At 41.1% G+C, this 26057-nt stretch overlaps 1 protein-coding gene across 2 annotated transcripts in view; it reads right to left on the minus strand.

Annotated features, from left to right (window-relative positions):
- RUBCN (rubicon autophagy regulator) overlaps nucleotides 1-26057 on the minus strand; it is a 57073-nt gene that overhangs the window by 20214 nt on the left and 10802 nt on the right. For both annotated transcript variants that reach the window (XM_060099384.1, XM_060099383.1), the window contains exons 2-9: nucleotides 19749-19902; nucleotides 10113-10196; nucleotides 7717-7876; nucleotides 6967-7073; nucleotides 5759-5915; nucleotides 4593-5126; nucleotides 992-1087; nucleotides 174-289 (exon numbers count right to left, since the gene is read on the minus strand). In XM_060099384.1, the coding sequence (XP_059955367.1) occupies nucleotides 174-289; nucleotides 992-1087; nucleotides 4593-5126; nucleotides 5759-5915; nucleotides 6967-7073; nucleotides 7717-7876; nucleotides 10113-10196; nucleotides 19749-19902 (1408 nt within the window). The remainder of the gene's footprint in view (nucleotides 1-173; nucleotides 290-991; nucleotides 1088-4592; nucleotides 5127-5758; nucleotides 5916-6966; nucleotides 7074-7716; nucleotides 7877-10112; nucleotides 10197-19748; nucleotides 19903-26057) is intronic.

A 26057-nucleotide genomic window follows, 5' to 3' on the forward strand; every position in this document is an offset into this window, starting at 1 on the left:
GGTTTCCAGAGATAGAACTTACTGACCTTATCTTTACTGTGACTTACCTGTATTGTAGTCTACACCCATGTTATTGCTGTGTACCCAAAACCTCTTTAGGACAAATGGCACTGTAGCCCTCAGACCAGATCTCCCAACTCATGGGCTTTTCAGTGGCTCCTTAGAGTCCTCACCTTTTCCAGGTCTGCACAGCTGCCAAAGTCTTGCTCAGACAGGTAGCTGATGAGGGACTGTCCCTCTGATGGTCTTCGGAACATGCCTTCTCCTGAGCACAGGTACTGACTGCCCTCTGTGGGAAAATGGAATGCGGATGTGAAAAGCCCTGCTTTGAAAGGCAAATCTTCTTTACAGACAAGCTTCTTTAAGAAGTCTGGTGATTTTAACACTAAAGATGCTCCCAAGTCTTCCCGGATAACAGGTTGGAAAGATGTCTACCTTCTACAGGAATTTCTCTGAATCTCGGAATCCCAGAGCACTAAGCCCCTGGGTTAGAGAATGGTGGAATAAATGGAGAGAGCCTGGAGACAACCCTTTGACCACCTAAATTTAAAGATGACATACTCGTCCTCCTACCCACAAACAAAGAAACCAAAAAACCTGTGCTGTGAGTCAGACAAGGAAAGAAATGGCTCTCCCTGTGGATGATTTCCATGTGGAGCCTATCTTCGGTAATTAAGCTGACACTCAAAGGCGTCTTTTCAAGGTGTCTCTCACCCACTCAGAGAGCCATTCCAGCTGGCTCACCAGACATTCACGGTGATAACACCCACAGCACGAGACAGTGGGACCCCTAAGGCAGAGAGGAGCAAAGAAATGGTGGGGTAGTGTGATTTCTGGCACAGGGGTTGAAAATAATGAAAGGGAGGGTGAGACTGTATGGTGTGTACCCTCCACAGAGCTAAGATGAGCTACACAGCTCAGAGCGTGGCAGGCATCGGGGGAGCACAGCAAACACACAACTGCAGCACTGGCCTTCCTAGTACTCACTTACCATACTCCACGCACAGAGAGCTGGGTGTGCTGACTGCACTGCTTTGACCAGAGTAGGACCAGGGGCCTCTCAACGTCGACTTCTCACTGCAGGATTCTAGTGTCAGTGGCCACCAGGGAGTAAAAACACACATATGAGGTGAGCGACACATACATTCCCAACTTTGGGGTTTCAATATTTAACTGCTCCCATTCCCAATGCCCTCCCGAACAGGAGAGAGGTGGCACACCAACAGGGAACAGTCCAAGAATGCAGGAACACATGGAGGAAGGGAGGTGGGAAGTCGGTATATTGTAAGGGGAAAAGAGAAAACATGACCTGGAATGTGGCAACACAGAGGCGAAAAAGAATCAAATCAAAGTGGATTCATGAATTTGGTTCTCTCTTCTTCCATCTTCTTACCAAATGTTCCAGGAATAGCAGCCAATTTCTACCCTCTTGACAAACCAGTTTAGAAAACAGTCCTCACATGGGGACAAGCACACTGAAACTTTTCTGATACCTTGACACTAGACTTTAAAACAATTATCAGAAGGGTTAAACTCACTAAAGAAACACTAGGATATGGCCTCTCTTGAACCTGAAATGTAAATTTGTCATACGTACAAATTTAACCCACTTCTGAACTGGCAGAACAAAATAACACCCAGCAATGTCCTTGAAAGAAGCATCAAGAATATGTTAGAGAAGCCAAGGATGATGGCCTTGTAACCAAAGGGCTCAGCCACAGGGCTGTAGACCCAGCCTTCCTGGAGAAGGAAGGGAGAGGTTTCATGAGAAGCCTGGCAAAGTAGCAAGTGTCTGGGTAGCAGTTTTCAAGGAACATTGAGAGTTGAGAGTGGAGGAATAGCAGCAGGCGTGGTTCACAGGAAATGGAAACTGATATTCTCCAAAGGGAAACACAAAATTCCCAGTGCCACAGAAGAAGAGCAGGCAGCAAAGCAGGTGCGTGCCTGAGAAATGAACAGGATGCGCTGGGAGAACTAATGATTGAGCAGCATCCAACCCATTTCCTTGACAGATGGTGCCAATTTGTCAGCTGCCCCTCTCACAAAAAATGCTACTACGTGGTAAGTGATAACTCTGTGTTCCCTTGGTGGTCCTGGCAGTGGGCTTGGCTCCTCATTACAAACCAGCGGTCACCATGATGCCTTGGTAAGAAACCATGATTTGGAGGCAACCTTTGAGGTCCCCAGTCAAACTCAGTGCACAACACAAACTCCAACACCAGAACCTTATTCCTTTACAGCACGTAAAGGCCATCCAGCCTTTGCTCACTGAGTTCACTGCCTCCTGATGCTGCCCATTCAACTGATCAGCTCTAATTCTTAGAATTTCCTCATACTGACTTGAAATCTGTCATCTTACAATTTCTTATCTCCTTAAGAACAACAACACTCTTCTAAACAGAGGTCTCGTAGACTTGTTCCTCTTTAACCCCTTTGCCAAGCAAACATAGCCAGTGGCTTCACCCATTACCAGGAGGCCATAGTTTTCAGTTCTCCCTTACCACTCCATCTTGCAGACACATTCTAGCATCAATATCTCCATGCATGATGTACCCAGAATGTAACACAATATGCAATTTGAACACCACTGTGAAAACCAAAGAAACAGACTTAAGTCAATAGAAAAACCTTGTGCAATGGCTGGAATGAGGGGGCGGGGAGAAATTTACAGGGGAAGGAAGACAGGTGAAAGAAAAAGGAAACAGGGGACTCCAGGAGAGGCAAAAACATGCACTCACATCCAAGACCACAGAAAGAGGAGAAAACACATTCTGGTGTTAAATCATGGAAAATAAAGTAATTTGCAGTAAGTACTCAGTTGTAAGAAAAATTCTGCCACTGATTCATCATGATGTCTTAAACAAACAGCAGACCTCAGGTTCACCTTTGGGCAATACAGGCTTGACAAGTCTTGATTCTATCTCCTGGATGCTGTTGAGAGACTGAATGAGGCATTTGGAAATCGTGGGCAAAAAACGTATCATGCAAAACAATGTTATTATTTTACCAACAGGTCTAAGCATAACTACAGGACCAGGCCAGCCAGACTTGATTTGACACCAGAATGCAAAAGGAAGTTCAAAACTAAGCAAGATGGTCACAGAGGAACACGAGGAGGTGGGGGCGGGGGTTGGACAGACAGGACTGGCTCCCAAACCTGCAATGGGATCTTCAACTATAATGGTGATACTCCTGGGGCCTCCTGTATGTAGACAGACAGGTGCAGAGGAAAGTCCAGAACACGAGAATAGACAGAGTGAAAAAAAGAGCACCTTCTTATCTAGCAAAGGTTGGGGCTTAACTCCTGAGAGGGAACCCTAGCGCAAAGGGAAAGATGACTCGTAGGAGAAGCTGCACATGACCCACACTCCCTCAGATCCTTCTGCTTAGGTTTTCTCTGGCTCCCTTTTCCAATGCAGGTTACCGCAGTTTCTGGAATCCGCATGGATGTAAGAATGGGGGCAGGGAAGTTTTACATGCTCAAACACCAGCAGCCTGGAGTACAGCAGACACCAGGTCTGCTCCAGGAGATGTGAAGTAAGGGTCTAACCCAAGCACTCTTCACATCTACGAAGGCTCATGGGAAGACAGGCTTTGATTGGAGATTTTTTTTCTAACGAGTTCCAATGAGCCAAACCACATTCTTGAGGGGAAAACAGAGATAAAAGTTTGCAATTCAGAAGTTTCGGATGAAGGCCTTGGCCCTCACCTTTTAGAAATTATAAAGAGAAATCAATAGCAGCTCTAGTTGTAAAAGGAAATCTTCCTTTTTTGCTCTTAATTTTTTATACTTTACTTTTATATTTTATTTCTGAGGCTTTTCCACCCAGAACTGGCCTTGAGCACAAACTGGCCTTCCACTTGCTTTTATGGAGATGCTCTTACAAATGAAACCCAACCAAAGCCTTCCAGACACCAACAACCTAGGAAAGATGATAGTAGGGAAATGGCAAAAGCAATGACACCACCTTGGCCATGCCTAAGGTGCTCTCTGCTAGCAGCTGGTGTCTGTGTGAAGGAGGTCCTAGTAGCCAAGGCCTCCTTACCCGACTGCCTTTCAACCTGAACTAGTGATGGAGCAGTCAACCCCACTTACTTGTTTACTAGGTCCCATCACCCCATACTCACTACATCTCTAGTGTTAATAAGGAAACCCTAACATCAGTTTGCCTCTCTCTTATTGTTATTATATCCTGACCAAACTTCTCAGGAATCACAGGAAGGGAAGGAATTTAACGGGATTATTTTTGAAGCTCATTAGTACTTTCCCTCTGTCTGAGAGATGCATTTAAAACTTGGACTGTGATTAGTCACACTATCCTCTGGTGCTAAAGAACCAGTGAAAGAATCCAGGAAAGCATTTACTATTTAGCAATGTATAAAGGAACAAACATAAATAGTCTCAGAGAGATTTCTTAGGTATCCACATTATATTACAAACTTCTCTTTTTCATTATAAGCAATATACTCTTCGTATCATCAGAAACATAACTTCTCTTTCTGCCATCTGAAGACCCTTGAGAACAAACTCTCCCTTCCACCTGAAATTCAGGAGGCCGCCTTACTGGCTACGGGCTGGTGGTTATCATTACCTGGGGCTCCTCTGGAGGCAATGTTGGTATCCGAATGGGAGCGAGTATGGCTCCTCTTTCTTCCACCGGTGACAGTGAGTGTTTGCCCCTCTGAGAAGCTAGACCTGCGAAGGACATTGGACAACTGGCTCTTCCCACCTCCCCCTTGGTCCCCTAGAGAGGAAGCAGCAGAATCTGGCTTCTGGGAGCTGCTGGAGGAGAACAAATTGGAGCTGTTGCTCTCAGCATTGCTGCTGTGACTCTGACAGCTGGCGGTCCGGCCTCGGGGGTCCTGGTTGCCAATGGCCAAGTACTCAGGCCCCTCACTGGCATCACTTGGGGAATCATTCTGGCTGCTGACCCAGGGTGCTTCTAAGGGGCTGGTCACAGTGCTGGAGCTCATCTCATTTGGGGTCGAGGGGGAGTCCCCAGCTAATGCAGAGATCGGAAGCGGAGGGGCTTGGACGGTTTGATCCTCTGCTGGCGAGACATGTCCTCTGCTTTCCTGAGGTTTCTGGCATGGGCCACAGAGTGAAAAGGAAGTAGATCTTCTTTCTAGGATGTAAAAAGAAAGGGAAAGGAAAGGTGAGCTGGAAGCTTTTGGTACCTGTGAAGGGCTTCTCCTCAACTAAGGACCAAACTCCCTATTGTTACTGGGTGCCCAGGACACATGGTGTCACGTCAGAAAAGGCTAAATCGTTCAAGGTAAGCAAAAAATTACTTAGAAGCAGCTAAGCCAAAAGCATAAGCTCTTGGGACAGTGGCTTCATTGCTTATTAGTATGCATTCCCCATTTATAACATGAGCAATAATAATAACACCTACCTCGTAGGACTGTTTTGAGGGTCAAACGAGATAATATATACAACTTGATTACAACAGAGCCTGGCACATGGCAGGCACTGAATAAATGTTAGCTATTATTATTGAAATGCCTTCTGGCAATGTGGATTAGAAACCCAGGGGAAACTAAAAACATCTCTTGCCTCTGTTACTTTAATGATTCTACTGAATTATCTTAGGCTAGTTGCTATATACCTCTTTAAGATTTCCATATTAAGACATGAAGTTTGACAAGTTGCATCAACCCAAGGCTCCATCTATAGCCAGCCTGTGAGCACCCACTAAGTCCTCTGCTTTCCAGGCCTGGGGACACATGTCTTGACTACCCCTTGCTGCCCCCATACCTGAGCCATGGTGGGGTATGGATTGGTGGAGGCTAGAGAAGGACCCAAAGTAGGAATGCTGAGCATAACTGGTTGAAGGGGTGTACGTGGAACCAGGCAGAGCTGTCAGGCTCTGGCTCTTTGTCACCAGCAGCGGGCTCTCATGCTTTCTGGCAAACTGCAAAAAAAAAACATGTGTCAGAGTCAAGGATAGAGGCCCTCAGAAGAGGAGCACTTAGCACACAGAAACGCTGGTAGGAACTGGCCTTTGGCAGCAGGCCTGAACTGCAGCCCGGGCCAGTAGATACAGCATAGGTATCCTCTATTAGAGCATACAGCTTTGAAACTTCAAAGTCCTGCCATACACCACAGCTTCTGCACTGGAATCCTAGGTGGTCAGACCAGGAATGCTTATCATGGAGGCAGTACAGCAAAGTGCTTAAGACTATGCACTCAGAAGGCAGATACGCTGGGGCTCAAATCCAGGCCCTATCACTTACAAGTTACTTGGTCCAAACTTTGGGCAAGTGACTTATCTACTCTGTCCCTCAGTGGCCACCTTTATAAAATGAGATTAATGCCTACTTTATAGAGTTCTGAGGATTAAATGAGATGATGCATGTACTGTGCATAGCACCATGATTGGCACGTAGAAAGTATTCAATAGATGGTAAGCAAGAATCGAAATTGAAAAACCAGGAGAGATAGGGGATCCCTCACAAAAGAAATAGGAATTGTGATTCCTTTCTAGCAGAGGCACTGATATTAGTGACGGGATGAGTGAATTAGAGAGTTAATAATAAGCAACATAAAACAACAAAATTTTCTTGGACAAAAATGATCCTGTGTAACATCAGGCCACACTACATCTGACACCCTATCTATAGTCAGCCTGACTCAAAATCATCCCTCCTCTCCCTAGCATTTTATCAAGCCGGCCCTTAAGGAGGTGCTTACTCAGACTACAGGTTTTTTTTAAGGATTTAAAAAAATAGACACCTCCCTCCTCAAATAGACTTAAGCTTACTTACAAATAGACATTTTACTTCAATAGGTACTTAATGGTACCTCCTCTTCTAAGATTTTTTGTTTTTGTTTTTGTTTTTATTTTTAATGAAAGCCTTTCAGTTCACAATTGCCTAAGTGAAGTAGTTTGCTACATGCGGTTACATCATGGTGAGGTCTAGGAGGCCAGAACATAGACACAGATAATTCTTTGGCCACTTTACCATAGATGCATCAATCTGAGCCAGGAGACGAGGGTTGTTCTGTTCTACTGCTTCTAGGCATTGGAGCATGGCCGTGACATGGGAGTCGCTTAGCAGGAAAGCAGTATCTGGGGAGAGAAAACTACCGCAATGATGGAGCCCATTAGGGAGAACTTCAGCCTCCCTGTATGGCCCTGGGAGAAGCTCAGGGAAGGAAAGAGGGAAAAGGCAAAGATGACTTGAGGGGAATCATACCACTGTGGACAGAGGGGAACTAGGGACAAATAAGGTACAGAAGAGGCTAAATCATGTGCAGTATAGCAGAGGCCATGATAAGAGGCTTCAAAATCAGAAAGACTCAGATTTGAACTCTGGCTCTGGGTGACTTTGGCCAAGTCACCTAACCTCCTTGAGCTCTGCTTCCCTGATTGGAAAATAGGGGTATTAATACCCAACTCTCGAGGCTGCTGTTAGGTATATATGTATAAAAAATATATAACAGTGATTGGAACATAGGAAACTCTCAGTAAATAGTAGTTACTCTTACTGATTTGCATATATGGGAGTAGGGAAATACCTTAGCATAAAGCTTGACTGCATTTTACATAGCAAGTTAGAGAGAAGACTAGATACATGTTTCTGATTAGGATCTCTATGGCATCAAGTAAAAGTATGAGACCCTGGGGTAACAGTGGGTCTATAAAGGAAGAGTAAAGTAGAAGAGAATGAGGAAGTACATGTACCAGTACTGGCTATGTGACCTCTACCCACCTGTGTAGAATTTTCTGATATACTGTCTGTCCCCCAGCAGAGGTCGGAGCTGGGCTGAGAGACAGTGGCACCGCAAGCTATGCTGCAGCCACAGCTCCGCAACGGCACGCTCACTCATGCCGTCAGTGCTGCTCTGGCCGTTCTCCTGCAAGCTGATGAACTAGGAGGCAAAGAAGCATGAGTCAAAATATACATCCAGGGCTTTCCTGGTGGCGCAGTGGTTACGAATCCGCCTGCCAATGCAGGGGACACGGGTTCAAGCCCTGGTCCAGGAAGACCCCACATGCCATGGAGCAACTAAGCCCGTGTGCCACAACTACTGAGCCTGTGCTTTAGAGCCCGCGAACCACAACTACTGAGTCCATGTGCCACAACTACTGAAGCCCGCACACCTAGAGCCTGTGCTTTGTAACAAGAGAAGCCACCGCAGTGAGAAGCCCGCACACCACAGCAAAGAATAGCCCCCGCTTGCCGCAACTAGAGAAAGCCCACGTGCAGCAACGAAGACCCAACACAGCCAAAAATAAATTAATTAATTTTAAAAATATATACTTCCTGGTAAATCCAGCAAGATTGAGGCCTAATGACCTGAGAACTAAATTGAGACAGGTAAGAGGAGGTAATCAGAGATATTTGCCCTCCAGCTAACACCTACAGGTTATAGAGGAAGGAGAGGGAAGGAAAGGATTAATGGCTCCATTGCTGGTTTGGGCCACTAGAAATTCTAGAGACTAAGCAGTTAAGACATGATATGCAACTCCTGGAGAGGACAAAGCTGCTGCATCTGTCTCTTTATGTTGTAACTCCAAAGAGGCATCTATTCTCAGGGTATTCAGAGGAAGAATGAACTTGACCTCTCAGCTTCTCTCACAGAGTCCTCTATTTCAGGTAGCCTCCAGGAAAGAATGCAAGAAAAACCTGGGGTAAAAAAATCTAGGAAAAATGCCCCCAAATATTCTTCACCAAAGATAAATCAGCTGAGCACGTCTTGTTGGCTTTCGCCACAGCATTTCTCTATTTGGAACTTCCTTCTATTGGCTGTTTCTAAAAGCTAAGTCTCATAGCTCAGGATCACTGCAAAAAATGTATGGATGGCAATTTCAGGCAGTTTCTAAGAGGAAATGACTACAGCAATATATATATTTTTTATTTATTTGTTTGTTTGTTTATTTATTTATTTATTTATGGCTGCGTTGGGTCTTTGTTGCTATGCTCAGGCTTTCTCTAATTGCGACGAGCAGTGACTACCCTTTGTTGCGGTGCACGGGCTTCTCATTGTGGTGGCTCCTCTTGTTGAGAAGCACAGGCTCTAGGTGCGCGGGCTTCAGTAGTTGTGTCACATGGGCTAAGTAGTTGTGGCACATGGGCTTAGTTGCTCCGCGGCATATGGGATCCTCCTGCACCAGGGCTCGAAACTGTGTCACCTGCATTGGCAGGCAGATTCTTAACCACAGCACCACCAGGGAAGTCCCACAATATATTTTAGAGAAAAAAATTAGAGGGGGGTTTGTTGGGAAAAATAAAGTGATAAGGACAAAAAAATCCATGTAAGAAAATCACTGGGATCTGGGCTTTTCTCACAAAAAAAGGCCAGAGTGACACCCTGTGATTTGGTTCCCTGATCATTTAAAAATAAGTTACTTTTCCAGACATCACCTTGGCAATGAATCTGTCAGTGGGTGTGATATACATGAAACAAGACTGGTCATGAATCAATAAGTATTGAAGATGGGGAATATTTTGGGGTTCATTACACTCTTCTAATTTTGAACGTATTTGAAAATTTCCATAGGCAAGGGTTAAATAAATAAATATATAAATTTGGCTGTGATTGATGTGGAACTAGCTGTGTAACTCTGGCCAAGTCACCTAACCTCCTGGAGCTCCGTGTCCCTGGCTGGGAATCAGGGGTATTACGCTGAGCTGAGAGGACAGAAGAGTACAGTGCTACTCTACTCTCCAATGCTGTCAGGAGCATGTTAGGCTCCATTTGACACTGGTCTCCAGAAACCTCACATTTTTTTTCTATTTGGTGCATCCTCTTCTCCCTAAACAGTCATCAGCATATCAGTCCTACTTACCCCCAACCATTCAGGAAACTTCTTGCCATTTGTCCTAGATTTTGAAAAGCTTCACTCTGGTCCCATATTTGCAAATCTTTTGAAAATAACAAAATTTTTTCAGGTCTTTCCTGGAGGAGGGAAAGTGGCCTAGAGCAATGGGTGTGCAAAGCTTATTTTTTAAAGTAAATCATCCTCCCCTCCAAATCAGTCCTACAGGGATAATTTCCTCTCCTCAGTTAACAGGAAACTTGACATATGCCATCCTTCTAGCCTAGGAGACTCTTCGTACAGAACATCAAACATCAAAGCCTTGTGGTTACCTTCACCTCTTACCTTCTCCACATGAAGGGCTGAGTGGGGACTGAGCCAGCGGATGTCTTTCACAAATTGCCAGTAATCAGTCTGGCGGCAATACACCTGTTTCGGGGACACAGAAGGTAAACAAATTGTTACCATTTTGGACCACATCTAGTTCTCGTACTGACATTCAAAGAGAGGAAAAAGAAAAGCCTAACTTGGGACTTCCCTGGCGGTCCAGTGGTTAAGACTTCACACACTTCCAATGCAGGGGCCGTGGGTTCGATCCCTGGTCAGGGAACCAAGATCCCACATGCCGTGAGGCATGGCCAAAAAAAAAAAAAAAAAGCAAAGCCTAACCTTCCCTTGCCTCAACAAAGGTTCTCAGCAGCAATAAAAGGAATACATACAGATGTTCACCCTTTTAAAGAATAATTGTTAAAAATTATTTTAATTGTTCTTTTGAGGAGGTAATACAATGCATATGATATAGAAGGCTATATAGTTGACCCTTGAACAACACGGGTTTGAACGGTGGGTCCTCTTATCAGTGGATTTTTAAAATAAATATATTGGAAAATTTATTGGAGATTTGCAACAATTTGAAAATAACTTGCAGATGAACTGCATAGCCTAGAAATACTGAAAAAATTAGGAAAGTTAGAGAGCTCATGAATGCATAAAATATAGGTAGATGTTATCCTATTTTATCATTTACTACCATAAAATATATACAAACCTATTATAAAAAGTTAAAGTTTATCAAAACTTTAACATAAAGTTAAATATAAAAAATATAAACTAACGTTAAGAAGTAGTATTAAATAATTGCATAAAATTAACTAGTTAATTTTATGCAATTAACTGTAGTTAATTTTATGCAATTAACTGTAGTTAATTTTATGCAATTATGTACTACTATAATAATTTTGTAGCCACCTCCTGTTGTTACTGTTGTGAGCTCAAGTGTTGTGGGTGTCCACTCAAAATGCCGTGTGACACTAATCATCTATGTATGAGCAGTTCGTCTCTCCAGTAAATTACATACAGCAGTAAAAAGTGACCTTTCCCAGCTCTTGTGTATTTTCCATTGTGTTTAGCGTAATACCAAAGACCCTGAATAACACCAGAGGACCCATACGAAGTTCTACTAGTGATGGTGGGAGTGCTCCCAAGAAGCAGAGAGAAATCATGACATTATAAGAAAAAGCTGAATTGCTTGATATGCACCATAGATTGAGGCCTGCAGCTGCAGTTACCCACCATTTCAAGATAAGTGAATCCAGTGAAAGGATCATGGTAAAAAAAGAAAAGGAAATTCGTGAAGCTGTGCCTGCAGCTACTCCTGCAGGCACAAAAACCTTGTACTTTTTGAGAAATACCTTTTAATCTCATATCGAAAAATTCAGCTTTTATGTGGGTACAGGATTGCTATAGGGAAGGCATACCTATGGACTCTAATATGATTCAAGAAAAAGCAAAGTCATTATGTGACAACTGAAAGCAAAAAGAAGGTGGAGGATCTAAAGCTAGGGAATTCAATGCCTGAAAAGGATGGTCTGAAAATTTTAGAGAGAGGTTTGGAGAAGCAGCTTCTGCTGACCAAGAGGCAGCAGACAAATTCACAGACACCATTAAGAAAATAATTGAGGAGAAAGGATATCTGCCTGAACAGGTTTTTAATGCAGATGAAAGTGCCCTATCTGGGAAAAAAATGTCACAAAGGACATTTACTAGTAAGGAAGAGAAGCGAGCACCAGGATTTAAGAAGGAAGGGACAGGCTTACTCCACTGTTTTGTGCAAATGCAGTTGGGTTTATGATCAGAATTGCCCTTATCTATGAAGCTGCTAACCCTCAAGCCTTGAAGGGAAAAGATAAACACCACCTGCCAGTCTTTTGGTCATACAACAAGAAGGCCCAGACAACAAGAACCCTTTTTCTGGATTGGTTCCATCAATGCTTTGTCCCTGAAGTCAGGAAATACCTTGCCAGTAATGCAGTAAGACAAAAAAAAAAAAAAGGGAAATAAAAGGAATATAGAATGGGAAGGAAGAAATAAAACTGTCTTTGTTCACACACGACATGGTTGCCTATGTAGAAAATTCGAAAGAATCAACAACAAAAAAATTCCTGGAACTAGTAAGTGTTATTATAGCAAGGTCACAGGATATATGGTTAATATATAAAAGTCAACTGCTTTCCTATATACCAGCAATGAACAAGTGGAATTTTAAATTAAAAACACAATAATACCATACACATTAGTACTGCCCAAATTGAAATACTTAGGTATAAATCTAACAAAATATATACAAGATCTCTATGATGAAAACTATAAAACTTTGCTGAAAGCTATTAAAGAACTAAGTTGCAGAGATAACCGATGTTCATGGATATGAAGACTCGATATTGTCAAGATGTCAGTTCTTCCCAACTTAATGTATAGGTTCAATGCATCTGATTCAAAATCCTAGCAAGTTATTTTGTAGATATCCACAAACTATTCTAAAGTTTATATGGAGAGGGAAAAGACCCAGAATAGCCAATCAATACTGAAGGAGAAGAACAATGTTTTTCTTCAAAAAGGACTGACACTATCTGACTTCAAGACTTACTATAAAGCTACAATAATCAAGACAGTGTGGTATTGGCAAAAGAACAGACAGAAAGATCAGTGAAACAGACTAGAGAGCCCCAAAATAGACCAATGTAAATATAGTCAACTGATCTTTGACAAAGGAGCAAAAGGCAATACAATGGAGCAAAGATAGTCTTTTCAAGATAGTCTTTTCAACAAATGGTGCTGAAACACTGGACAACACTTATACCCATCACAAAAATTAACTCAAAATGAATCACAGATCTAAATGTAAAATGGAAAACTATAACCCTCCAAGAAGATAACATAGGAGAAAACCTATATTGGGTATGGTGGTGACTTTTTAGATACAAGACCAAAGGCATGATCCATGAAAGAAAGAACTGGTAAGCTGGACTTCATTAAAATTTAAAACTTCTGCTTTCTGACAAACAATGTCAAGAGAATGAGAAGATAAGCCACAGACAGGGAGAAAATATTTGCAGAAGACAAAACTGATAAAGGATTGTTATCCAAAATATACAAAGGACTCTTAAAAGTTAGCAATAAGAAAACAAGCAATCCAATTTAAAAAATGGGCCTTAACAGACAATTCACCAAAGAAGATATAGAGATGACAAATAAGCATGTGAAAAAATGCACCACATCATATGTCATCAGGGAAATGCAAATTAAAACAACACAATACACATCTATTAAATTGGCCCAAAGGGGAGGAAAAAAAAAAGGAATGGCCCAAATCCAGAACAATGCCTATATCAAATGCTGGTGAGAATGTGGAGCAACAGGAACTCTCATTCATTGCTAGTGGCAATGCAAAATAGTATGGCCACTTTGGAAAACAGTTTGGCAGTTTCTTTCAAACTAAAGATTCTCTTACCATATGATCCAGCAATTTACTTATGTACACACAAAAACCTCAATAAAAACTTGATGTCAAATTAAGTAGGGACAAGACAATTTCAAAGTTGTGGGGAGAGAGCCTAAAAATGTAGAATGTTTTATATTCATATTACAGGATCTTTAAATTGCTAGTCCAACATAAAGAAATGGAAGCTAGAAGTCCTGTATGATGTATTATGGGTGTAATTTATACAAGAAAGATGATATGGAACTCCATCAGTGGATTAATTCTCACAGAAGAGGTTTGACCCTATACCCAAAGACTGTTAATTAAATGTAAATTTAGGATGTTTTAAATTAAAATAAAATGTTTGAGTGATGTATTTTAACAATGTTTAATTTCCCTCAATCAATCAGCTAATGATCCAGGTCATGTGTAAGGAGGCTCTTCCTGTCCTTATCAAAAAATGAAATGGTAGTTAACAAGAAAATAAAATGATAAATAGGTGAATGTTGGGGGGGAAAATCAACAACAAAAGATGCTATATGAGTGAGGGACTACTTCTACCATAATGAAAAGTTACAATAATTAAAACTGAGTGGTGATAGCACACAAATAGAGAACAGACCATAACAGAAATCCAGAAACAGATCCATGTGCCAAGGAAATTAAGAATATTCAAAATAAATTACAGATAGAATGGTTTAAAGGTAAAACATTAAGCCATAAAAGTAATAGAAGAAACCATGGAGAAACATTTTAATAATTGTATAGTGGGAAAGCCCCTTTAGAGCATCAAACAGAGCCCAGAAGCCCTAAGAGAAATGATTAATTTGACTTACTAAAAATCCGATATTTCTGTATAGTAAAAGCCACCATAACAAATGTATGGACACCAAGCGGGGAAAGTGGCGGGGGCGGGGGGGGGTGGTCCTGGTGGGATGAATCAGGAGATTGGGATTGACATATATACACTAATATGTATAAAATGGATACCTAATAAGAACCTGCTGTATAAAAAAAACAAATAAAATAAAATTCAAAAATTCAAAGAAAACACAACAACAACAAAAAGAAATGTCAAAAGACAAGCTAGGAAAAAATATTTGCAATACACATTACAGACAAATAACTAATTCCCTTAATAAATAAAGAGATTCTACAAATCTGTAGGAAAAGATTGACAATCTAAGGAAATGGGGGTAATATAGGGAAAAGTTCACAGAAAAATCCTTTTTTTTTATTAATTTATTTTTGTCTGTGTTGGGTCTTCATTGTTGCACGTGGGCTTTCTCTAGTTGCAGCGAGCGGGGGCCACTCTTCATTGCAGTGTGCGGGCTTCTCATTGCGGTGGCTTCTCTTGCTGTGGAACACGGGCTCTAGGCGTACGGGCTTCAGTAGTTGTGGCATGTGGACTTACTAGTTGTGGCACGTGGGCTCAGCAGTTGTGGCTCATGGGCTCTAGAGTGCAGGCTCAGTAGTTGTGGCACATGGGTTTAGGTGCTCTGCGGTATGTGGGATCTTCCCGGACCAGGGCTCGAATCCATGTCCCCTGCACTGGCAGGCGGATTCTTAACCACTGCGCCACCAGGGAAGTCCCAGAAAAATACTTCAATGGCTCTTATAAACATCTTTCAGAGTAAAAGAAATGTAACTTTTCACGTATTATATTGGCAACAGTTTAAAGTTTAATAACACCCTATATTGTCAAGGTTATGAAGAATCAGATCCTCTTATACAATGCTGCTGAGGGCGTAAACAGATAAAACTTTCTGGAGGGCAATTTCGCCATAGCTACCAAAACTGAAATGCATATACCCTTTAGCCTAAGAATTCTACTTCTAGGAGTATCCTATGGTAAAGGGCAAAATGACTTATACTCAAGGTTATTCAGCATAGCATTGTTACTAAGAGCAAATGCTTGGAAGGAATCTAAATATTTATTACCAGGAGACTGATTAAATAAATTATGGTACATACATAGAATGGAATATTATAAAATGACAGCTGTAAAAAAGAATGAAGAACCTCTTTACGTAATGGATTGGGATGAATTACAATCACATCAAGTGAAAAAAGCAAGGTGTAGAGTAGTGTTTATAGTATGCTTTTATTTGTATGAAAAATCAAAAGGTGTAGCAAAGAAAATTATTCATATTTGCTCTTATAAGCATAAAAATTCTCTGAAAGGAAACTAGAATACAGTAGTTACCAATGGGATTGGAAGGAAATAAGATATTTACTGCATGTGGTTTTATACATTTTTTTTGACCATATAAATGTAATGTCTATTTTCTCTTTTTTTTTTTTTTTTTGGCCACGCAGTGTGGCCTGTGGGATCCTAGTTCCCAGACCAGGGATTGAACCCGGGTCCTCAGCAGTGAAAGTGTGGAGTCGTAACCACTGAACGGCCAGGGAATTCCCTGTATTGTCTATTTTAATTAAATATTTTAAAGCAAGTTACAGAGTAATAGATACAGTATAATCTTAATATTTTAAAAAGCATGTACATGTATAGAAAAATATAAGAGAATCTACCAAAATGTTAAAGAGTGATTGTTATTACTTGATGTTGAGATTATGGGTAATAACTTACTTTCTTCTAAACTCTTTTTGGTATTTCCCAAATGTTCAGCAAATAAAATCTTGTATATTACTTATATATTCAGAAAAGAAATACACAGGGACTTTCCTGGCGGTCCAGTGGTTAGAACTCCATGCTCCCAATGCAGGGGGCACCGGCTCGATCCCTTGTCGGGGAACTAAGATCCTGCATGCCACACAGCGTGGCAAAAAAAAAAAAAAAAAAAAATATATATATATATATATATATATATATACACACACACACCCAGAGGTCTTTTTTGTTATTATTGCTATTTTTTAAATTGGTCCATTTATACTGCCAAGTACAGGTTTCTTCTTAGTGTTGGAAAAGGTGGGGGGAATCTTTGCACTTCTAGTCAGCTGAGAAATCTCAGGGATTAAGCATCTCCACATTTCTAAGCAGCAGAAAAGGGGTTATCAAATACCTTGCGTTATGGAAAGACTAAAAGGTAGCCCAGATGCAGGATGTCAAGGAAAACGAGATCCCTCTAAGAATATGGTCATGATGTTAGAGTTTCCTAAGGCCCTGAGTGATTGAAAAAAATACACTTCACATTCCATAACACATCCTTAGGAAAGCAGAGAAGAGATATGGCCAGCATGAATCATTGTATCCCTTCCCCCCTCCAAGAGCACAACACCCAGAATAGCTTCCTGATGACACAGCAGCTAGAAGCCTTTGAAAGCCTTAATCTTTAGGCAGGAAATGAAAAGGAAAAACAAGTCCTTAATACAGACTTTAATTTTTAGGTCTTTACAAGGCAGAACTGAGCAGCAGTGAAGTTGGTATGGATCTTTTGTCTTTAATTCTTCCCACTAGAGCCTGTAGTTGCTAAATGTATGTGTGTATGACAGATTTGTCTGGTTTGCTCTGCTTGTGCTTACTAACACTACTGCTGTTTTGTAGGTGACCGTATACTTTAACAGTTTTCATTCTGCTGAACAGGTACCTTCACAGATCTTATTACTTACCAATAACAATAATATTGTGTTGCATTTACCAAGCATCTTTCACTTGGGAATTCTACTGACTTTACTATTTCATCATGATACATATTCTGTTTCTGGCACAGATGGTAAAACTGTCTTCAAATATAGTAAAATGATTACTCCAGATGACAATGTAAAATGAGTAATAGAGCCAAGAAAAGAACTTTTTTGCTATCAAGATGAAAGTACTTTAACCACTAAATGACAGTGCCTCTAATCTGGTAGCTATCTTGGTCATCAGTCTGGGAAACTTGTATTGGGTTTTTGTAAAACATGTTGGCGTGGTTCCCAATTCTGGCTTGGGAGACTGAGTAGCTGGCAATGCCACAGATCAGTATTAAAAATATCAGGAGGAAGGGCAACCTTATGAGAGAAAATAAGTTTGTTTTGGGTCATGTTGTACTTGGCCTATAGGACAGCCAGCCAGATGATAATGTATAGCAGATAGCCAGACAGCTAGTCTTGTGGATCTGAAGTTCAGCAGAGATGGCTGAGCTGGGGGTAGGTAGTGTATAGGTGACAGTTAAAACAATGCAAGTGAAGGAGACTGTTTCAGAAAATGTACAATGTAATAAGAGATAAGGACATAGGACTGGACTGTATTAAAAACTAAAATCCGAGAGGAAGAGATTCCACAGAAATAAACTAAGAAAGAGTGATCACAGAGGTAGGAGAAGGTCTCCATAACATTGGAATAATGCAATACGAGGCAAGGTCTGATGATGTTCAACAGTGAAGAACACAAGACAGTGTTCAAAGGAGAAATGTTCACTGGATTTGGTAACATGGACTTACTTAAACTTCAGTAGCAAGAACAACAGTGGTAAAGGCAGAAACCAGATTGCAGTGGGTTAAACTATTTGTTTTGTAAATTCCAATGGTCATATTTTTTTCATAGGACAACATGTAACTTGAAGCTTAAAAAAAATGAGGGGAACACTTATTAATTACTTCCTATGTACCACGAACTGTGCTAGGCAAATTTGTATGCCATTTCATTTAATCTTTTCATCAAACATTATGATATAAATAATATTATCAACATTTCTACCAATGAGAAAAGGCTCAAAAAAGTTAATATCACCTAATAGTTAAGACTGACAGACAACTTACTACACTTTTTAAAGCTTTTTCAGGTATTATCTCATTTAATTCTCACAACAATCCTATGAAGTACATACCAGTGTTATCGCCTCATTTTACAAATGAGGAAACAGAAGCACTAACAGTTATGTAACTTACCCAATACCACAGAGTGGTGAGGCTGAGATAAAATAAGAGCAGTCTGACTCAAAAATCCATAATTATTACTACTATGTCATTTTTTCCCCCAAGGATCTGAGCAATTTCAATCCAGGTTCTGATTCCAAAGACTCTGTCAGTCTACTATACAATGTTGCCTCCAAATTCCTGGAGTGAGGTTTTAATAATGATGACCATTAAGATTCAGCTCTTTAAAAGATAAAAATTTTCCCCATATCTTCAAAATTCTTTAGAAAGAGGGCCTCATTTTTAGAACTTACTCTGAATAAAGAAAATCTAACCTAAGCCAACTTTTCCACTGAATTCTGAAAAAACTCTACAAGAACACTGGTTTAAAGAGTTTGTTCAGAGGTGATATATACATATTTTTAGAAGGGAGTGTATGTAGCACATTAAATCCTATCAACTATGAATATCTTAATACCAATTAATTTTTTCCAGTGTGACTGCTAGTTGAGAATAAATTCTGATTAAAAAAGAAAGACAAGGGCCTCCCTGGTGGCACAAGTGGTTGAGAGTCCGCCTGCCGATGCAGGGGATACGGGTTCGTGCCCCGGTCTGGGAGGATCCCATATCCGCGGCTGGGCCCGTGGGCCATGGCCGCTGAGCCTGCGCGTCCGGAGCCTGCGCGTCCGGAGCCTGTGCTCCGCAACGGGGGAGGCCACAACAGTGAGAGGCCCGCATACCGCAAAAAAAAAAAAAAAAAAAAGAAAGACAAGCCTGGCTTGGAAAAAAAGAGTTTCAGGAAAGAATACTAAGGCCTTACATGGGAAGAGCATGAGTGTTTGGGAACACAAATTATGCACATATTTATGAGGTTTGATTTTTAAAAAGTAGGAGGATCAGATCCAATGACCCATTTGACCATTTTATCGAGAACCAAACCTTATTTAAAACATTGCAAATGGAGTAACTGCCATTGAGAATTAAAGCAGAAACCATTGAGTGTTAGTAGATTCCACTCATTTTTAATACTCAAAGCTTATTAGAGTGTTTGAGGATACTTAGGAAAAGAAACAACATCAATAAAGTTTACATAGAAGAAAACGTAAGCTATAACTAAAACTATCACTCATAAGCATCAACAAGTTATCAACAAAGTGATGCTCACAGGATAGTCTAAAAATGGCAATATCCTGTAAATATTTCTCAGATACGTCCTAGGATACTCTTAAGAGGAACATCGCAATGATTCATCATCATTGTCCTTATCCTCCTCCTTGTTATCATATATTATAGTCTTGCTCTCAAGGGCTCAGAGACTAGTTGCCTTCATCTTTTCCCTGCTAACAACTTAATGCAACTATTTCTTTCCAACAAGTGATTCAGCCAATCTGGCACAAAAAGAAAAGAAGGGATCTACATACCTGGTCATGGATGAGCCCATGATAGAGGATGCTCTGCATGTCCCTGCAAAGCCGCTCCAGGCCACCATACTTGGACCAGACATTGGGGCTGTTAGCTGATACTAAACCCTCCACAGTAGTCTTCAAATTACCCAGCAACTGCCAGTGCTCCCTCCTGCAAGGGCATCAATTATACCAACAGTTAGTTACTTTGTTGTACCTGATCCTGACCACGTCAAAGAAAGTCTAAGACAAGAAGCCTCCTGCCCCACATCCTAACATTCTCTCCCCTATTAATTTTTTACTTGAGTATAAGACCCAATTCTGAGAGGACTGAAGTTGTAAAGAACACTAAGATTTTGTTTTAAAACCCTCATATTGGGACTTCCCTGGTGGTCCAGTGGGTAAGACTCTGCGCTCCCAATGCAGGGGGCCTGGGTTTGATCCCTGCATGCATGCCGCAACTAAGAGTCTGCATGCTGCAACTAAGAAGTCCACATGCCTCAACTAAAGATTCCACATGCTGCAACAAAGAGCCAGTGCAGCCAAAATAAATAAACAAACAAGCATATATATATATATATATAAAGCCCTCATATTTACATGGCATATTGTGCTTTGTAAGGTGATCTTCATCTACTATCATTCCATCCTCATGTAAGTAGCCTATAATCCTGTTTCTAGGAGTGTGACCCATTAAGATCCATTTCTGGACAATGACATTACATGGTCAATATATAAAGAGATGAGGGCATTTGCTGAAAACCAGAAATCTTTTGCCAAACAAAAAAGCCAAAAACAACTTTTTATTAACTATATTTCCAGTACTAAGTACATATATCTGTACACAAATATTATGGATAAGAATACAAATTGCCCATGATTTTCCCCCTTAATTTTTTAACCTAAAATTGAGACAAAATGTTTTAAGCTTGCACTGAGCCACTTAGGACATGTCCCCAAATCAATCAACTACTGGCTTATTCCCTTGGACCATGTGAAGTACTTTAGGGTAAAAGTTTGAAAATTATTGCCCTAGATGATCGTCAAGGTTCCTCTCAAATTCCCAGCATTTTCTCAACACAGCTTCCAACCCAATAAAAACTCAAAACCAGCTGCAATTGAGTGAAAAGAAATGGATACACAGAATCAAGCTGGATAAGGAAAACATGAGGAAATGAGGTGTCAAACTCCTTCTCTTGGGCCCCAAATTGTTATGCTGTACACTTTATCTAGCCCTTTCATTTCTTATTAGAATACTACTCTTTCCTCTTCAAGGACAGTCCTGGGAATGGTTATAATTTCTTCAAGGAACTTTCACTATAACTATTTTAATATCATTTAAATACCTAGTAGGGTAGGAGCGTTCTGAACTGGAATCCTTTCTAACTCTCATACATTTTGTACACTTTCTGAGACACTTTTAAAAAGTGGATGAAGAGAGTAAAGGCAGACAAATAAAATAAAATGAATGAAGCTAGGTCTGGTACAAGAGTATTATCTAAAAGGGGAAAGCCAAATGGATCTCACTCTGGTTTTCTCCTCTGAAGGCCTTGAGACCAAGAATTTATTCAAACTGGGAGACACCAGGCTTTTTTAACCTTACATCATTAAACATTTGAGTCACCAGACTCCCCTGTTCTATTTCTTTTTTCCCCCCAGTTTTATTGAGAAATAATTGACATATAACATTATATTAGTTTAAGGCATACAATATAATGATTTGATATATGCCTTTGATATAAGGCATACAATATAATGATTTGATATATTTGGTAATCATTGTGAAATGATTACCAGAGTAAGTTTAGTTAACATCTATCACCTCACACAGTTATAAATTTTGTTCCTTGTGATGAGAACTTTTAAGATCTACTCTCTTAGCAACTTTCAAATATACAATACAGTACTGTTAACTATAATCACCATGCTGTACATTACACCCCCAAAACTGACTTATAAGTTTGTACCTTTGGACCACCTTCACCCATTTCCTCCACCACCTCATCCCCTGCCTCTGGCAATCATCAATCTGTTCTCTACTCCTATGAGTTTGGGTGTTTTGGATTCTACATATGTGAGATAATACAGTACTTGTCTTTCTCTGTCTGATTTATTTCACTTAGCATAATGCCCTCAAGGTCCATCCATGTTGCTACAAATGGCAAGATTTCCTTCTTTATGGCTAAATAATATTCCTGTGTGTGTGTGTGTGTGTGTGTGACATTTTCTTTATCCATACATGTGTCAATGGACACTTAGGTTGTTTCCATGTCTTGGCTATTTTAAATAATGCTGCAATGAACATGGGGGTGCAGATGTCTTTTCAAGAGAGTGATTTTGTTTCCTTTAGATATATATCCAGAAGGAGAATTGCTGGATCATACGGTAATTCTGTTTTTAATATCCTGAGGAAATCTCCATACCGTTTTCCATAATGGCTGCCCCAATTTACAATACCACCAACAAGAGTCCCTTTTTCTCCACACCCTTGCCAACACTTGTTGTCTCTTGTCGTTTTTTTTTTTTTTTTTTCGGTACGCGGGCCTCTCACTGTTGTGGCCTCTCCCACTGCGCAGCACAGGCTCCGGACACGCAGGCTCAGCGGCCATGGCTCACGGGCCCAGCCACTCCGTGGCACGTGGGATCCTCCCAGACCAGGGCACGAACCCGTGTCCCCTGCATCAGCAGGCGGACTCCCAATCACTGCGCCACCAGGGAAGCCCGCCTCTTGTCTTTTTGATGCCTAGCCCTTCTAACAGGTGTGAGATGATATCTCATTGTGGTTTTGATTTGCACTTCCCTGATAACTGGTCACGTGAAGCACTTTTTCATATACCTGTTAGCCATTCCCCTGTTCTATTTCTAACCCAGTCCTGAGAGATATTTCAAGATAACTAAGATGCACACAGGACTGAGGTGGTCATTAAAAGGCCACTTATTGTTGTACTGTGAAACTGCCATCACAGAGGCCAACTGACTGCCAGCTTTTGATTTTCCATCTCCTATGCTTCCTCAGGAAGCATCTGGCCTGTTCTGACTGATACAGTTTTACATTCCAACAGGTTACAATCAAGTGGTGCAGGTCTGAGAGCCAGTCTGTTTCCTCAAGTGACTCTGCATATCTGTGTTCTGATTCATTCTGTATTGATCTTACAAGGTTAACTGTCAAAGAACATCATGATAGGGCTTCCCTGGTGGCACAGTGGTTGGGAGTCCGCCTGCCGATGCAGGGGACACGGGTTCGTGCCCCGGTCTGGGAGGATCCCACATGCCGCGGAGCGGCTGGGCCCGTGAGCCATGGCCGCTGGGCCTGCGCATCCGGAGCCTGTGCTCCACAGCGGGAGGGGCCACAGCGGTGAGAGGCCCAAGTACCGCAAGAAAAAAAAAAAAAAGACACAAAGAACATCATAATAAATGCTGAAAGTAGACACCAAGACACCAAGACATCCTAGGGCTTTGATTCCAAAATTTTACAAAGAGCATTGAAACCCTAGAAACCTTGAGCATTCAGATGTATTAACAACTTCTGTACAAACTAAAGAAATTTTCTTCCCCAAAATAAAGTGCCCTTGAGATACCACAGCTACAAAAGAAGGTGGCTCTTACTCTAAGACGTACCAAACCGTCTATATTTGGTATATGCTCATATAGAAGAAAAGTAAACTTAAAAAAATTTTTTTAATTAATTAATTTATTTATTTATTTTTGGCTGTGTTGGGTATTCGTGTTGCGCGTGGGCTTTTCCCTAGCTGTGGTGAGCAGGGGTTACTCTACGTTGCGGTGCGTGGGCTTCTCATTGCAGTGGCTTCTCTTGTTGCGGAGCACAGGCGCACGAGCTTCAGTAGTTGTGGCACGCAGACTCAGTAGTTGTGGCTCACGGGCTCTAGAGCACAGGCTCAGTCGTTGTGACACACGGGCTTAGTTGCTCCACGGCACGTGGGATCTTCCCGGACCAGGGCTCGAACCTGTGTCCCCTGCACTGGCAGGCGGATTCTTAACCACTGTGCCACCAGGGAAGTCCTAAAAATGTTTTGATTTACATAGCTAGTCTGTTTAGTGTCTTTACTTTTTAGGATCCTTTACCCTAATGATCCTGTTATCATTTTCAGAGAGCTGACATACTAAGTTCAACTGAAGCCCATACACAATGGTTGGATTAATCCATTCATACCTGAATCTTAGATGCAAATAAATAGATCACCATGAGAAATAAAATATCCCTCCTCATTCTTTACCCAGATTGTTAGCAAGTGAGGTCAGTCTTTCCTAGGCTAAACCTGTTTGGTAATAATTATTTAGATTGTATCATCTTGCATTCACATGTAACCTTCATCTGGGCACAGGCAAGGACTGTATTAGGCTCAGAGCAGCCCTCTGTATGGCCACTTCTACAAGTATACAGAGTGCTCTTCTTAAATCACCATAAATGAAAAGCAAGTCTTTCTAAGCATATTACCCTATGTCAAGGAAGAACTAGGCTCGAGTGGCAAGGGATGGCATAATCCATCTCTACTTGAATCATGTTCATCAACAAACAGCAAAGCCAATCTCAGAATAAAGTCCTGCCAATTTTCTTTGGGGAGGATTTTGACTACATTCTTTGAAGAGGAACAGGAATTGCTTAAGCAACTCAAATAAGCATACCCAAGGAAAAAGTTTCCCTAAATGCCAACTCAGTCTTAAGCTTGCCAAATCACAATTAGAAGTAACACTCAGGTTAAAACAGTAAAGTTAAAAGCAAATGTTATTTTTTAAAGAAGTGTTATACCATATAACTAATATAAAACTAATAACTAAAAATAAGTGAAATCAATAGTAAATCAATAGTAAATACTGTGCAATTGTAAAATGAGGTTCAATGCAAGAAATATATATTGGCATATCTTCCACCCCCAAGACTCTTTTTAGTAATAAAAGGAAACAGCTTCAACTTATTAGCATATCCCATCTACAGTATGCCAGTTATCTGCATTGTAATGTGGTATCTACCTGAGACCAGAGTTGAAGGTCAGATTGTCCCAACTCAGGTAATGATTTGATCCCTGAAATGTGAGGAGAGGTATGTGATATCCATATGTGGAATATCATGAAACCAATAAAATTTTTGATTAGGAACAATTTCCAAAGCTAATGAAAGTACGTAAAAGTATAAAAAGCAGGGCTTCCCTGGTGGCGCAGTGGTTGAGAGTCCACCTGCCGATGCAGGGGACACGGGTTCGTGTCCCGGTCTGGGAAGATCCCACATGCCGCAGAGTGGCTGGGCCCGTGAGCCATGGCCAATGAGCCTGCGCTCCGCAACGGGAGAGGCCACAACAGTGAGAGGCCCGCGTACCGCAAAAAAAAAAAAAAGTATCAAAAGCAGAATGTAAAATTATATTTATGATCTTGACATAAATATACTGAGAGAAACAGTGATATGTTAATAGTGGTTACTTTTGGTTATATAAGGGGAATGTAGAGAAGAGAGGAACTATTTCGGCCTTCCTTGAGGCTAGCAATTAAAGAAAGGTCAATAATATGAACAAAGTTAGCGAACCAGAAGCTGGAAAATACCATAAAGGATTTTTTAAATACTCAGGTATCAAAGGCATCTTATGCTGAAAGATTGTGGTCAGGCAAGCACCTAGGACTTTTAATGCCAGAAAGCACTTCCTGGAAAGAAGTAATGGGTTCATTTTTAAAGTAGGGAAAAACCTAATTAGGGAAATAATTTTTTTAATAAAATTTGTTTATTTTATTTATTTATTTTTGTTTCTGTTGGGTCTTCATTGCTCTGCACGGGCTTTCTCCAGTTGCGGCGAGTGGGGGCTACTCTTCCTTGCGGTGCGGGTGCTTCTCATTGTGGTGGCTTCTCTTGTCACAGAGTACGGGTTCTAGGTGCGCGGACTTCAGTAGTTGTGGCATGAGGGCTCAGTAGTTGTGGCTCACGGGCTTTGGAGTGCAGGCTCAGTAGTTGTGGTGCACAGGCCCAGTTGCTTCACGGCATGTGGGACCTTCCTGGACTAGGGATCGAACCTATGTCCCCTGCATTAGCAGGCGGATTTTTAACCACTGCGCCACCAGGGAAGTCCCGGGAAATAATTATTGGTAACACTGAGGTAGCAAGAAACTACCATGTTTAATTTGCATTTAACTTTCTTCTTACCTGGCTCCATATTTTCTGTTTTTAGTTATACAGCTTTTAACTTGTAGAGTATGTAGTATATTTACAGCGCTTTTCAGATAAACAATATGCTTATAGAAAAAACATACTTGACTCTATTATCCAGCTCTCAGCTCTGGGGCACTTAGGAGAACCTAACCATTGGCAGTTCCATCCCTTTAGCG

Source organism: Mesoplodon densirostris, chromosome 5, assembly GCF_025265405.1.
Source record: "Mesoplodon densirostris isolate mMesDen1 chromosome 5, mMesDen1 primary haplotype, whole genome shotgun sequence".
Lineage (NCBI taxonomy): Eukaryota > Metazoa > Chordata > Mammalia > Artiodactyla > Ziphiidae > Mesoplodon > Mesoplodon densirostris.